The sequence below is a fragment of the Elephantulus edwardii genome, unplaced genomic scaffold, assembly GCF_000299155.1.
Source record: "Elephantulus edwardii isolate Elephantulus edwardi_28Jun2011 unplaced genomic scaffold, EleEdw1.0 scaffold00015, whole genome shotgun sequence".
In the NCBI taxonomy this organism is placed as follows: Eukaryota; Metazoa; Chordata; class Mammalia; order Macroscelidea; family Macroscelididae; genus Elephantulus; species Elephantulus edwardii.
Genome location: NW_006399765.1, coordinates 3,428,575 through 3,444,124, shown reverse-complemented (window position 1 = coordinate 3,444,124; position 15,550 = coordinate 3,428,575). Strand labels below are relative to the sequence as shown.

General features: G+C 51.6%; 1 protein-coding gene across 1 annotated transcript; it reads right to left on the bottom strand.

The window, feature by feature from the left end:
* Positions 1 to 8,524: 8,524 nt before the first annotated feature.
* Positions 8,525 to 13,518, bottom strand: TCF15 (transcription factor 15 (basic helix-loop-helix)). The gene is made up of 2 exons (XM_006881405.1): positions 12,944 to 13,518; positions 8,525 to 8,612 (listed from the first exon to the last, which is right to left on the bottom strand). Exons 1-2 carry the CDS (start codon positions 13,451 to 13,453, stop codon positions 8,538 to 8,540), a joined length of 585 nt encoding a protein of 194 aa, XP_006881467.1. The 5' UTR covers positions 13,454 to 13,518; the 3' UTR covers positions 8,525 to 8,537.
* Between the last annotated feature and the right edge of the window lie 2,032 nt (positions 13,519 to 15,550).

Below are 15,550 nucleotides of genomic sequence, written 5' to 3'. Positions count from 1 at the left end.
GGAATTAATTCTCATTGGCTGGAAGCTGTGCTGTGAGATGTAAGAAATGGGGCTGTGGAGGATTAAGGAGGGGCGTTGAGAGACACCAAACCACCCACACCCCAGGGCCCACTATAAAAAGCACATTTAAAAACACCAGACTGGAAAAGTTTTTATTATTATTTTCTTAAATAGCAAAAGCACGTCCCCCCAGGAGGCGGGTTGCAGCTGCGGCCGCGGCGGTTCCCAGGTGATGTCAGCCCTGGCCAGCTGCCAGCCACGGCCCCTTGGAGACAGTCTTGGTGGGTTCAGCTTGACTGTTTTTCCTTCCTGAGACTTGTGGACACCTTCCTGTCTCAGAGAAAGGAGCCTTTCCAGGGCTTTCTGAGAGCGGAGGAGGAGGAGGAGGAGGAGGGGGTGGGTTTGGGCTGAGAGGGGGAAGGGGCAGACAGGGGTGTGGAGAGGTGGGGGGAGAGGAAAGCAGTTGGAGTGGGAGGTAGTGGGCTGTTTGCAGGACTGTGAGGGGAGACCAGTAGTCGGGCAGCAGGCCCAGCTACAGGGTGGTTCTGGTCCATCCCCAGTGGGTGTGAGAGGGGTGTGTTCCCTAGGAGCCCAAGGCCCACCTACCCGACCCCCTATTCTCCCAGCCCCAGCTGCTAAATGGGGGAGTCATGAGGATGGGGTGAGGTTGGGGGCCAGAGACGTTCCCAGACCTTTTCAGCTAGTCAGCATCCTTCTCCCTCCTGCCGCAGGCCCTGGGCCCATCTCTCCTCATTCCAGCTCGCTGCCCGAGGCTTAGGGGCCCATTGCCAGCATCAGCCAAGCATTTAGGCAGCATGGGCTTGTTGGTAACCAGAGGAGCCACAGAGTGGGTTCAAGTCGGCTCTGCTCTTAGCTGTGAGGCAGGAGACCCTCGCTGTTCCTCTTCGTGCTCCGTCTGTGACATAGGCAACATCTATCTTGCCTGGGAGGTCTGCAGACTGGATGAGACAGCATGACATTTCCACATCCCTCAGCAAATATCTGAGGCACTGGGGACCACCTGGATGAGAGGAGGGCAGTCAGGAGCCCTCCTGGACCTGTACTGGGGTCTGAGCCCACTGCAGGGTAATTCTACCATGTCTGCAGCCAGAAGCCTGGGTGGAACAGGGCTCTGGGTCCAGATGTGCGGACTGAGGAGAGTCCTCTCAGCTTGGGAACATTTGCATCCAACCCCGAGGGAGCAGAGGAGACATCCTGCACTCCCTGAGTCCCCAGAACTTTTTCTGCCACTCAGCTGCTGACACTGGGGAACACAGTGGGTCACAACAGCATCTCTCTCCTTGAGCTGGGGAGTTACAGTGTTTTTAAGGGGCTCCTGGCACAGAGAGGGAGGGCGAGGCACATATCTGCTGTATCATCTTCCCTTCATCTGGAGTTGTAGTTCACAGCACTGCTCTGCGTCCCCAGCGGCATGCTTGGGGTTGTGGGATGTGCACATTCTGGTGAGGCTGGGGATCTCGGGTACCTGTCATCCATGCTGACCAGAGATTGGAAGGAACAGTGTCCTTTGTCACCTCTGGAGGATGATCCTGAATGTCAGTTCTGGGTTTTAGTGACCTGTCTCTGTCTTGAAAATGTATTGGCTCAGAGCCTGGCTTCTCCAAGCACTGCCTCCTTCACCATCTCCACATCAGCCTCTCCTGGGACCACCTCTAGAGCTTTGCTCAAGTCTCGCCCGCAGAGAAGTCCAACACTTTGGTGACTGGCTACCTGAGAACGGAGTCCAGCCCACCCTAAACTGCCATGTGATGTTAAACTCTGAGGTTGATCTTCTGCTAAGATTTGCTTCCTTGCTGGGACTCAGGCTCTGGAGCTTGATGCCTAAGACTGGAGCGTCAATCCCAGTTTTGTACTATTACCTGGACATGACCTTGGGCTTGGCTTTCTAGTCTGTGAAGTGAGAATAGCATCATCAGTACTCACTGCATGGCTTGTTGCATGATTCAGAGCTTTCCTCTATGTAAATCAGAGACAGGGCCTTGGGGAACTGGAACTCTGGTGGCTTAGTGGTAAGGAGCTGTGTTGCCAACTCAAAGGCATGTGGTTCTAGTCCACCAGCTGCTTCGAGGGAGAAAGATGAGCAATCTCCTCCATGTGATTTCCCTTTTGGAGGGTCAGCCATGAATCCATTCTGACTCAATGCATTGACACAACAACCACCACTGTCAGACACTCTCAGTCTTAGTGCTGCCCCAAGGGTGTCACCAGGCAATGGAACCAATGACTCGGACACTGGGAATCTGGTCCTGGTCCATGTGTGACCCGCTGCATCGCTGGGTCTGTCTCCCTGTTAGTTGATATTCTGAGCTCCAAAGGACTTTCCTTCTGTGCAGACATTCCAAAACTCTGCATTTAGTCTCTAGCTAGGGAGCTCTGCTGGCCAAGTGGTAAGGAGCTGTGCTGTCACTCCTAAGGCATGTAGTTCAAATCCACCAGCTGCTCTGCGGGAGAAAGATGGGAACTCTCCCATGTGATTTATTGTCTCTAAAGTCTGGCTGAGGGGTCAGCTATGGGTCAATGGCCATTCGATGGCACACAACAGCAACAACAGCAACAGCTGTGAGAGGTGCACCACTGGGAACCCTGACTCAGTGGGTGAAGGCTGGGCCCTGACCTCTGGGCGCACTCAGGTGGGAATGTATCGGAAGACCTGTGGGACCCTGGGTGACAGCTAGAACACCAGGTCCAAATTCACTCACTTGTTGTGGGAACTTGGGCGAGATCATTAACACTTTTGTATTTTAGTTTTCTCATCTGTAAAGTGCTAGCACATAACTAAATTGGTTGAACAGACCATATTCATTTATATAAACCATATTGATCGGCACATAGTAGGGCTTTCAAAAAGTCAGGTTTGGGGGTGTGGTGTGTTTCCTTCTTTTCTTTTTTGGTTGTTGCTTTAGGCCTTTCTTTAAATCTGAAAGATCTGGGTGTTCAGAGAAAACCAACTCCTCAATTTTACCCACATTTTCTTTGGAAGCCAGCTCGTGTCAGCATTCAGAGCCCTTTCTGGTCTACCGTGTATAGATAGATATGAGGAAAATCCAGGCTCAGAGAGGGGCAGACACTCACCCCTGGTCACACAGGAACCAAACGTGATCATGCTCAGGTCTCCCGCCCTCTAACTCACCCACCCTGAGCACCTCCCTGGTTTCCAGGCCCTGCTGGCCTGGCCTCTGCCCTTGGCCCTCTGGGAGCCCAATCCCAGGCCCGTGGGGTCTGCAGGTCTGGTCTGGATTAGACACGCTGACAAGTAAACACCAGCCCCCCCCTTCAGCTGGTCCCATGGTGGGACCAGGGCTCACAGCTGCTTCGACTCACAGGGACATAAATCATGGTGGCAGGAGGCTCGGGGGGCTGGGACCACCTTAGCCTCCCAAGGGGCGCAGGCGCTCCTGGGTCCTGTGGGATGCATTTTGTCCTCTGTTGAACCGGCTGAAGTCAGTGTAACTCAAAGAGACTCAGAAACCCAGGTCTCACATCCTAGTGGCCCAGGATTCTAACTTTAAGTTTTCATTTTAGTGCAAATGTCCATAGAAATGACAAGAATAGTGCTACAAACTCAACAAACCCTTTACCTGGCCCTAGCAACTGAATAATAATTGTGTATCTTTGAATCATGCTGTTGGAGAAGAGCACTGAATCCCACCGACTGTCAAAAGAACAAACAAGTCTGTCTTGGAGGAAAGGCAACCAAGGAGCTCCTTAGAGACAAGGATGGCGAAACTTTGTCTCACGTACTTTGGGCTTGTTCTTAGGAGGGATCAGTCCTTGGGAAAAGACGTCATGCTGGGAAAGGAAGAGTGTCAGAGCAAGAGAGGAAGACCCTCAACAAGATGGATTTACACACTGCCGGCAACAATGGGCGTATCAGAGATGGTGAAGATAGCACAGGACAGGGCACAGTTCAGATCTACTGTTTGTAGGGTTGCTACGAGGTGTAGTTGACTTGATGGTATCTAACAACAGCAGCAATGGTAGTAATAATATTAACCATTCAAGAGTATATTACCCACATTATATTCTTTGACACCTCAATACCTCACACCAAAGCATAAGGTATTCTATCACAAAACCACAGTCCTGGTTATAAAACCCAGAAATGATACTCTTGGCAACATTCCTTTATCTATTGTTCATATTCCAATTTTGTCAGTTGTCTCAATAATACCCTTTATAAGCATCTCTCCAACCTAGTCCAGGACTGGTTGAGGGTCAGGCATTACGTTTAGCTGCCTGGTTCTAAATTTCTGGAATCACCTCAGATGAATTAAAACACACAGTGGCGTGGAGGTGCAGGTGGGGTTGGAAGAAGACATTCAGCCTTACACGTATGTCTCATGAATGGATATTTTTGTAAATCCTCTAATGATTTCCTGTTCTCATATAAAGCATTGTGCTCAAGTATGTGTGGGTGGTTAAGTTAATTGGCTAAATGTGTCAGTGTTTGGAACTAAATTTCATGGTGTTTTTATTTTGGAATCTAATAGGAGTCTCATAACATGGAAGTGGTCTGAGCCAATGAGGGGAACTTAGTCTGGTTGGGTAGCTCTGGGCCAGAGGACGGGGCTCTGTTTTCTTAGAAATGCTGTGCAAGGTTGGTTCTTTATTATCCCTCTCTGAGCTTCAGTTCTCTCATTGTCATAGGTGTCCCTAAAGGCAGAGCCTTGAGACCAATGCAAGAGATGTGAGACTGTAGATTCCAAGTCCAGGAGGACCAAGGGTTCACTGGGCATCTTAACACTTTGGTTCTTCCCTCGATTTGATCTCCTAATAGTGAAAAGATTAATTATAAGGTCCTTCTGTGCATGAGGGCTTGGGTGAAGAGCGTGGCCTGGAATTTAGCATCTACTTCCTAAGTAGAGCAAACACTTATGCTCACTTGCTAGTCAAATGTTTGGAAGTTCAAGTCCACTCAGGGGCACTTTAAATGATAGATTTGGTAGTTTATTTCCTAAAAGCAACTACTGTAAAAACTGCAGAGCATGGTTCTACTTTCATATACAAATGGCTGTCATGAGTCACTAGTAACTCAATGTCAGTTGGGTTTTGTCTGAGGTCGAGGTCAGAGCTGATCATTTTACCTAGGTTTCTCCCTCAGCTCGTTTCCACCTGATCCTGGCTGGGTTAGCCTATCCCGAAAGCTGAAAATGTGCATGTTGGAGGTGAGTAGGCAAACGGCCCCAGAGGTACCTGGTCCATAGCTCTGTCTTTTCCAGTCATATATGTTGGGCTAACCTTGTAGCTCACAAGGTTTCATGGACATTAACTATTACCCCGATAGGAGGCTCAAGGAAGACAGCAAGTGGCAAAGTGTGTGGAATGGGGTCCTACACAGCTGTGAAAAAGCTAAAGACAGGTCCTTCTAACCTGAAAGGGCTCCAAAGTGTGTACCTCCTGCCACTGAGTTAATTCTGATGATTGAGTTGATTCTGATAGTAATTCTCTAGCAATTTTCTAATGCAAGTTTTATAACCGGAGGACTGCTTCTCTCTCTCTCAGCAGCTGGTGGATTTGAACTACTGTCCTATCAGTTAGCAGTGCAACGTTAATACTCATCACCAGAATTCCTTGACCCAGATATAAAGGGGGGGGAGAAAATTCAAGTGCAAAACAGAACACTTCTCTTTTTGTGGGGAAAACCAAGATATATGCAATCTGCTTGTATATTCCAAATAGCCCTGCAAGAATTCTTAACGCCCTGATAATGGTAAGTGACCCTGAGATCTGGACTTGAGGGATAATTCTGACTTACTTCCTTTTTTGTTCTTTGAGTTCCAAACTCCGTTAAAAGTATCCTGTCTCAAAAGAGAAAGAAAATCAGTATAAGGAGGTACAAAATAGAGCTCTGCTAACGCTGCATTTCTTCATCTGCACGCTGGGGAAGATCCATGAGCTGCAACTTCTAACATGGGCACTTTCTGAACGTATGCTATATATACTCTAATGAAAAGTTTAAAACAACGGCGCTGTAAACGACTTATGAAAGTAAGTGTATTTCGTATTTAACAAGAACTCTGCAGGACTTGTGGCTGTCTTTGGGATGGGTGGTATTTCTGCAAGGTCTGACTGCTTTACAATGTAAGCACAAATAGAGAAATCCATGATTATCTCTTTAAAAGTCTTAATCAGTAGAAAGCATTTCTGGAAGGGCACTCGGGCAGCTGCTAACACTGATTGCCTTTTTAGAAAGGGGCAGGAAGGAGTCCTTTCACTAGCCCTCCATTGCATGCCATTTGGTACTTGAATTATTTATCTGCATTAACTTCAATTATTTACCGGGTGCATCAGGTCTATTAAACTCTTATTTAGTTGAACAAGACAAATAATTATCATTCTGTCCCAGCAGGACTTGCTGGATTGAGAGCCAGAGCAACTTCTCAAGGGTCACCCAGCTAATCTGGTGGCAGAAGTGGGCCTCCAGCTCATAGCACCCAAGTGTCTGCTCTGCTCCCACTCCCGTGTTTCCTGCCATTGATAAGGACCAAAGTCCTTTTTCCTGTGCCTTTGCCAGGGCCAGCCTGTACCTGGACCAGGGTAGGCGCTGGGAGTGCAATGTGCTTTCCTAATTAGCTCTCTGAACGGCATCAGTGGCCAGCCTGGGACACAGGATAGGCAAGGCCGGTGTCCTGGAACACAACACAGGGGAAGTGAGGTGGAGGTCCCTTGGAATGCTGCTCCCTTGGGCGGGCCCCTGACCCCTTAGGGGCTCTCTTTCCTCTTCTCACACCAAAGGGGTTGAGCTGGGTGGCTTCCTCATCCACGCCAACCTGCAATGGCCTTTCAGGGAACTCATTCATTCCCCTGGGCCTGTTTGTGTGTGTGAGGAAGACTGGGTGGACCTTGTGCATCCCATCAGCATCTGACATGGTGCCTGGCAACCTGCTGACCTGTGAAATGGGTACCTCTACTCCAGGCTCCATCAGAGGGTCAAACATGATGAGATGGGTGAGCAGAGTGGACATGAGCACAGGCCACTAAACCCAAGTATTAAATACATCTTAAGTAGACACATGAATATACCCTGGTGAGCAGAGGGTACTTCTGTGCCCTTTCTTCCTGCCTTTTGAATTTCTCAGGTCTGGCCTCATAGGGAGAGAACACTGTCTGTGAAAGATCCTGGCTGAACACGTAAGATTGCAAACATGAGCCCCTCCACATCAGGGCTGCTTGGAGAATACTCAGGACTGGGACTAGGCACCTCTGAGGACAGCATGGCAGACTTGCTTTGGGCTCTGAAGATGAACAGGCTTCAGGTAAACCACTGTCCTGCCATGTGCCAGCCATATGTGCCTTTGGGTATCATTGTTCCTTCAGATCATCTCAGCCCAAACTGGGTAAGATTACCCTGAAATCTGAGCATAGCCAGCCAATGGTGCAGCTCACGTACAGAGCACAAGTGAGGTAGCCACAGGCTGCTAAAATCATCCCTTTGGCATAAACACATTTTGCACATGTGGAAAACTGCATGCAACAAAAAATTGTAATAGCAACAAAGTGGAAACAACCTGAATGCCCATTCTAGGGGATGGGCATGCACAGCACAGTAAAAAAAGTGAAATAAGCAGGAGTTACTAATGGGAGTTCTGTGACAAGGAGTTGTGCTGCCAACCCATAGGCACGCAGTTCAAATCCACCAGATGCTCTGTGGAAGAAGGATGGGCAATCTTCTCCTGTGCAATTAACAGCCTCTGGAAACCCACTGGAGGGTCAGCTATGAGCCAGTTCTGACTCGATGGTACACAACGATAACAGCAAATTAAAGGGACAAGGACACCCTTTACATACTGATTTGGGCCGAGTCAAGCTGGACTAAGGCAAGGAGCAGAAGTTATGCCCAATGCACCACCATTTGTGAGAAGAGCCTGTGTATTTTTCCATATTTGCTCGATTATGAAAAATAAATACAAAGATTCCTTTAGCAAACACATCAGGCGCCCAGCAGTTGTTCAAGAAACTGTGACGAGAGAGACATGGAGCAAAGTCTGACTGTCTCTACCTCTGGAGGGAAGAGTGGCCCCTTGCTCTCAGCACCCCTCACAGGTGCAGAACAGCAGTGCTGATGCTGTGTCCTCTCCTGTGCCCAGGAAATGGGCCACCTCTGATGCTAGAGCCCCCCAGGCCCCTCCCTTCCTCAGATGGGAATGTTTTTTATTTAAAAATATCTTTTATTTTAAACCCATCAACTCACTCTCACACTCTCTCTCACACACACAGAGTCACACACACAACTTTCACCACCGCCAGTCTTTTCCCCCCACACGTTCTGCCTTGTCTCTGATCAGCTGGGACTGGGCTCCACTGGGTGAGTCCTCCGAGCAGCTCTCCAGGGCTGGATCAGGGTGTCCCAGGGGCCTGCCTGTAGGGTTAACAGCCCAAGCCATGTCCTCTGATTCCTACTTAAAAAGAGAGGTGCGCTTGGCTCCTGGGGTCTTCTCCCCTGCCCAGCCAGTTCTGGCTTCTGGCCTCCTTCTCTGTGGGGTCTTGCTTGAAGCAAATGTTGCAGGGTCTCTGGCTCATCTCCGTGGCACTCGAAGTGGGGCCACACCCCTCACCTTCAAACAGCTGCCCCCCATGTCACGGCGGCCACTCTGCAGGAGGGGAGAAAGGTGTTAAGAAGTTTGATACAGGAAAACCCTGGAACTAAAACTCTTGTGTCCAGCACCAGGGACTTGATCAGTAAATCACCCTCCATGCATATAATCATATAATCAGGATTTTGGCAGTAGAGGGAACAGGCATTTGGACCGATAGGCGATGACCACCAAGATAACACTATAGAGGGACAGACGCAAGGTGCAGACCGAGTGAATGATCTGTTCAGAGACCTCTAGAGATGGGAACACAGGACACTGCTAATTGGCTTCCTCAGAGGAGGAGAATTCAATGAGCGAGGGGCCGGGTGGGAGGGAGGTATTGTCACTCTATTTTTACACCTTTTTAATTTCTTCTTCATGCAATTTCTTGACCACCCCCTCCTTTTAAAATCAATCTGTAACACCAACAACACACTTTAACCAATCACTTTAAAGGACAGGAATCCCCATTGGCTGACCATCACCCAGTGGGTTACTTATGGACCTTCAAAAATACACTCTAAGTTCCGGCCACCTTGTCGTCACCAGGCTGTTTGGACAGGAGTGTGTTCTCTATCCCCATCTCCCTGGAAGGGGCTCCACTCCTGCAGGTGGCTACAAGTGAGGGCATTCCACGGGGATACACTTGGAGGACAAAGTGGAGCCATCCTTCATTACGGTGTCAGGACAGAAGTCCTCCGGGACAGCCATGCTAGTCCAGCGCCTGGCACGCAGCAGGGGCCAATCTATGCTGCTTGAGTGAGTGGTGCCCACGGGAAGACGAGCTAACGTTGGTAGCCTCTGAAGCCCACAGCACGGCAGTCTCCACAAGTCTTCGTAGACACGTTCTGAAGTCTTCCACCTGGGTTTCATTTTCACTATGAATGAAAGAGGTCATATCCCTCCTTGAGAGAATTTGGGGCTCAGAACCACCCTGCAAACTGGTTGAGGAATTGGGCTGGGAATCCATGATGTCCACCAATCTGTCCTGTTTTGAGGACACAATGATGTCTCGATCCCACTGTTCAGACTCCCGCCTCCCTCGAGCCTGGTTTGGGAATGATGGAAGAGGCATCTTTCTCAGCCCATCGAGAGAGAGGCCGACCATCTGGGAGCTCTGCAGCCTGCCCTCTGCCCTCTTCACTCCCGGGCCCAGGTTGGGGCAGATCCATCCAGATGCGAGCCCAGCCTCCCTCGAGGCCCTCTCGCCCGGGGACAGCGTGTTCATTTGCAGGCAGGGCTATTTTGAGGGCTGAGGACATGGTCCCAGAAGAGCCTGGGGCTTGGGCTTCTCAGATGAATTCTGGCAGAAGGGGCTGAGTGAGGCGGATGGGGGTGGGGAGAGGGAGATGCACTGTGGAGGTGCGAGAACAGACGTGGTTGGTCCCTTGGTCCCTCAGAGACAGAGAGAGTCACCTCCACTCAAATCTGCGGGTCACATAGAGACCCAGGTGCCATGAGAACGCTGGGTCCTGAGCCTCAGTCTCGACATTTAGGGAATAGGGACAAAAAGATTTCATTTGTCACTCCAGGATGCTGTCAAATTAGAAAGGAGTTGTGAAAGTGGAGGAGGTGAAGAGCACTTAGGCAGTGGGCAGGTACCAGCTCCTTTGACCTTTAAGAACTCAGCACAATTCCTAGTGGTTAGGAATTGGGCCAATCTGGGCTTGAGTCCCTGCTCCGCCAGACTACCCATCCTCCCCCCGGAAGGTGACTACCCCTCACTGACCCTCAGCTCCCCCACTGTAAAGTGGGTTACCATGAAGGTAAGACAACTTAGAGTCCTCACAGCGCAGTTTCACAAACACAATCCGTGTTTAAAGAGTGTCCCCAAGTACTGTTATCAACAGCATCTGGTAATGACACCTCCTGATGATCCTAGCCAATCTCCACCTCCAGGAATAAAAGGAGAAACAAGACAGAGACAAGAATACTCCCCAAGCCCGCCGTTCCTTCTCCTGTTGGTGAGTTCTACCACAGGGTGCCATATCCAACCCCAGCTTAAACTGGAAGATGTTACAGGAAATGGTTTCTATGGCAACCCAACTCAAGACCAGCTAGAATGGGAGGTAGACGGCAACTCCTGGTGAGGTGACAGGGTCTAAGCACTTGGGGTTCTCTGGTCCCTAAAGCTTACAGCACTCAGGACTCCTTAAGATAACAAGTATTCCTCCAACTGAGCCTTCAAGAGGCCAGAGCTGGCCAGGGCTGATTGCCCCACTAGTCTACTCCCAGAGGAGACCAGGGTTGTTTGCAAGGTTTCTGTAGCCAAATTTGGATGAATTCTTAGTCTTACAGACAGGTCCAAGGGATGGAGGGAGGTGCACACACAGTCAGGCGCAAGCAAGACCCTGTGAGCTGTGGGACAGTCTGACAAGCCCCCTGGCCCCACTTCCAGCTGTGGGCAAGGGCATGTGGCGGACATTCCTTCTCCTCCAGGTCTTTCCACATCAACTTTTCCCACTTTCTACCAGGCAGACCTGAGTTCGAATCCTGCCTCCATCCCTGGCTGTCTGTGGACCAATGGCAAATACTCTATGCAGGTGGAGATAACCTCAGCAGCTCTTTGCTCAGTGCTGCGGGGTTTTAGGTAATAATGATGACCAACCCATGCGCAATGAGGTGGTGGGAGGGCAGAGACTGCTGTGGGTGTCCTCATGGGCCAGACTCTATCTCCCACTCTGTGCTCCTGTCACCTTCCACTTTCCCCCATTACCCTTCTCTAGGTCAGGCTCCCTGTCCTGGCTTTGGCTGTGCTCTGCTTCAAAACACCTTTCCCTACCCTCCTCCCTACCTCCACTCCTCAGCATCGTCTGGTCTCAACAGCCCCTTTGTGCCCCCTCCTCCCGATCCTCACTGGACTCAGTACAACACCCTAATCTTCGCCTCTTTAACGGAGCTCTGACACAGGATGATGAGTTCCTGACTGTGGGGAATGGGGCGTCCCCAGATGCACTCTCAAGTGTTCCAAATGAGTGGGTGAAGAGCAGTTGAGGTGTATCACCAAGGGCCCCAGGACTCCCCTCTCAGCTCAGCCTGGGTGCTGCGACCCAAAGCTGGGAGCGGCAGCACGCTGACAGGAGTCTGAACCTAAGATGATAGATTCATGGAAGCTGAGGCAGCCAAGGAGGTGAGTAACAGGCTGGGGAGCCTGAGAAGCTGGTAAGTGGTGTGAGGTCCAGATATGGTAGAGAAGGGACTCAGGTCCATGCCAAGGACAAAAAGACTGAGGAGCTGAAAGGTCTCCTGTCAACTCCCCAGACCTTTTGACTAGACTAGGTAGGTGCTAGAAGGCCTCTCTCAGCCTCACTTTCTGTAGCTGAAAAGGCAGTTCCACAGACAGGCTCTTCTCAGTAGGAAAAGTCCAGGTCAAAAAGGGGGAGAGACTGAGGATGATGAAGGCTCAAGGGGACTCAGCTTTTGGCTGACGTCACCCACTGCCAGCTGGGCTTCCACACTTACTTACCTAGGACACCTGGACACAGTTTAACCGAGCTCTGTCCAGTGATCCAACAATACACCCCAACATGCCATTCCCTTTGGTATCTGTCTATCCTCAGGGTACCCTTTCTACTATGCTCTAACTGGTGAGCTCAGGCTCTTCGTTGGAGGAAAGTATCCCCTTTTTTTCTCAGTTGCCTGCCTGTGGGCTAGATATCAGGGCGGTGTTGTGTACTGTCGGGTGGGAATTGACTCATACCTGACCCTCCAGTGGGTTTTCAGAGGCAGATAATTGCACAAGAGAGTTTTCCATCTTTCTCCCAAGCAGCAGTGGACTGATTCAAACCTCGTGCTTTTGGGTTGGCAGTGCAACTCTTTACCACTAAGCCACCAGAGATTCCTACCTCAGCAGAGATCAACTCAAGGTGAGGGTAGCTTGGGGCAGTTAGGTACAGGGCCAGACTAGAAACTGTGCCCAGTCTCCCAGCCGAGTACATGCAGGGTATGGTATTCCAATTTTGCCGCCTCAGTTGTGATGAAGTCAGGAGAAACACTACCTGCTTGATGGTGTTCTTGGGCAGGTAAAGAGGAGGACGAGGAGGGCCCAACTACAGCCCAATGAAGGACGGCTTTTGTTATTATTTTCTCTCCAGAAGGGGGATGTCCCGACACTGGACAGTGTCTCTCAATGAACATACGCTAAACTAGGCCAGTTCTCTGGGTTCCCCCCGCCCCACCGTCTCCGATTGGTGGACACTAAGCAAATGGATGTTTTACAAGATCGAGTCCCAGCCGCTGCATCTTCACTAACTCCACGACTCTGCCTGCTTATGTCCTTCAAGAAATTCTGTTCCCTGCCAATCCCCCAGCCTTGTGCCCGCGGCGCGGGGACCCTGCGCACTCACCCCCTTGCGCTGGTTGCTGAGGCAGAACGTGCAGATGGAGCGCGGCTGGCGGCTGCCGTCGGTGGCGGCGGCGACAGTGCTTTTGGCAGCACGGAAGCAGGGCTGTCCGTCGTCGGCCGCGTCGCCCAGCAGCAGCACGTTGGCCAGGTGCGCGATGTAGCTGGACGCCAGGCGCAGCGTCTCGATTTTGGACAGCTTGCGGTCCACCGGCTCCGTGGGGATGAGGGTGCGCAGCGCCGTGAAGGCGGTGTTCACGCTCTGCGTGCGGTCCCGCTCGCGCGCGTTGGCCGCCTGCCGCTGCCGCACCACCACCACCGGGCCCGCGCCGCCGCTTGCCCGCCGCCCACCCCCGGGGCCCGGGCCGCGCCGCGCCGCCTCCAGGCCCTCGCAGCAACCGAACGACTGATCAGACCCGTCGCTCTCGCTGCGGTTCTCCTCGTCTTCGCTCAGCAGCCTCACGTCAGGGTACAGCACGTGCGCGCCGACGGGGCGCAGCAGCGCGAACGCCATGAGCGCCAACCGCGTCCCTCCTGCGCCGCGCCCCTGAGTTCGCCGCGCCCCGCCGTGCGCTCCCGCGCGTTCCCACCGCCCGCGGCTTTATAGCCTGGGGGCGGGGCCAGAGCGGGACCGCCCCTACGGGGCGGGGACCACAGCTAGGACCAATCAAAAGGTGCTCACTGCTTCCAGGCCAATAGCGACGCACCGACGGCCCCAGGCTTCCAGGTTGAAAGCGGCCCCGGGAGCTGGTGGTCCACCGGGAAGGCTATCTTTTCCTGCAAAAACAGGCAAGTTCCCCCCGGGAATAGAGTGACTGGACCTTGCAGGAGAACTCCTGGTTCTCAGCCCATACCTCCTGGGAAGCCACAAGCAGGTTCCTTCACCTCTCTGGCCCTTAGTTTCCTTATTTGGAAAATGAGCTGCAGAGAAACCAAACCTGTTGTTCTCACCCTCATATTCTAATCCTGTGGTCCCACAACTTCCATGTACTTGAGAATTGAGGAAGAGGAGCTTTTGGCTTTACAGATGCTTGGATTTCCCCCTTCTGACTCAGCAAGCAGATCTGGAATGGAGCCCAGGAATCTGCATTTTGCGCAAGCAGGTGGTGATGGTGTCCATGGAGAGAACTTGGAGAAAAGCTGTATTCTTTCCTAATAAGGATTGCAGATGCTGCCTCCTTGTTGACAAACTTTAAAGAAAACAAAGCAAAACACCAGTAGCTCCCTTCATCCATTTATGCATTAACTAAACACTTGGGTTTGTTCCTTGTACGGGCCAGGCGTGGTTACAAGTCTGAGGATACAGACCTGAGCAAAACAAACTCTCGACCTTTGCTGGAGCCCATGTTTTGGTTGAAGCCCTCCTGTGTGTAGACCTGAGGACACTTCCTTGTGAAGCACTGAGAGCTGCTGCATTTTACCGAGAAGGCCCTTTTACTTTGGGCCTTACTAGAGGGGTCTGAGATTTACTGCAGTTCACATTTTCTAGGCCAGCAGAATAAAATGCAAATTTATTCCACTTCTCACAATCCCGTTATGATCTCCCTACCTCTGAACACCACCCCACCGAAAGCTCGAATCCCAAAACGTACACACACACACACTAATCTCTCGTGTGCACACACACAATTTCACATACATATACCTTCATATAGGGGACTCTGGTGGCGCTAGTGGCAAGAAGCTGCTCTGCAATCCCCAAGGCATGCAGTTCGAGGCTAGCAGCCGCTCCACAGGAGGATGGGTAATCTCCTCCCCTGGGATTAACTGCCTCTGAAAACCCACCAGAGGATCAGCTATGGGTCAGTTCCCAACAACAACATATCCTCATATACCACACACTCGTCCTCACCATCTTCTCTCAGTGCCCAGTTAACTATTCTGTTCTTAAATTGTTCAGCCTGATCCTCAGACCCCCTGGGAAGAGTCACAGGGCCGAGGATGGCTGCAGGTTCCCTAAAGTGCTCAGGTCCACTTCCTGGCTCTATTCTGGGAGTTGACCAAGCCAGCATCCACTTATCCTTGAAAAGAAAGTTCTTACTTAAATGGCAGTTTTCTGCTTAAATGGCAGCTGGGGTCCAGAGAAGTGGAGATAAAAGGCTTCTAGGTGCCTTTGCCTCTGCCTGCCTTGGGGGCCTGTTTTCTCCAAGATGCCTCCCAGCTCTGTGCTGTGCTTCCGGCTTCCCTGACCCAGACCAGAAAGGGCTGCCTGGGGGCGGGAGGTGACAGGGCCTGAGGAGTTTCCTCTGGCTGTTGGAAGAGTGGCCCCAGTGTCTGCTGCAAAGTCTGTTCCCACACCTGGCTTCCTCCCACCCCCCTCCCCATTTGACCATGACCTGGGCCAGGCTGGGCTTTGGGGAGGAGGAGAGAGAGGCTGAGTGGCCCCCTCCCTGCAGGACCAGCCCCACACGCAGCCCCAGGCCAGGCTGCTGCTTCCGGAGCTGATGAATTATTACCAGGAGGTTTCCTTCCCTGTCTGCGCCTCCTCACAGGGGCTCCTGGCTCCCTTCACTTTCGCTTTCTTCCCCTTTTCATCCCTCTTCTGCCCTGACCCCTCCAGGCTCCTTGAAATTCTTCTGTCCTACCCCTTCCCCATTCCTGCTTGACCTAG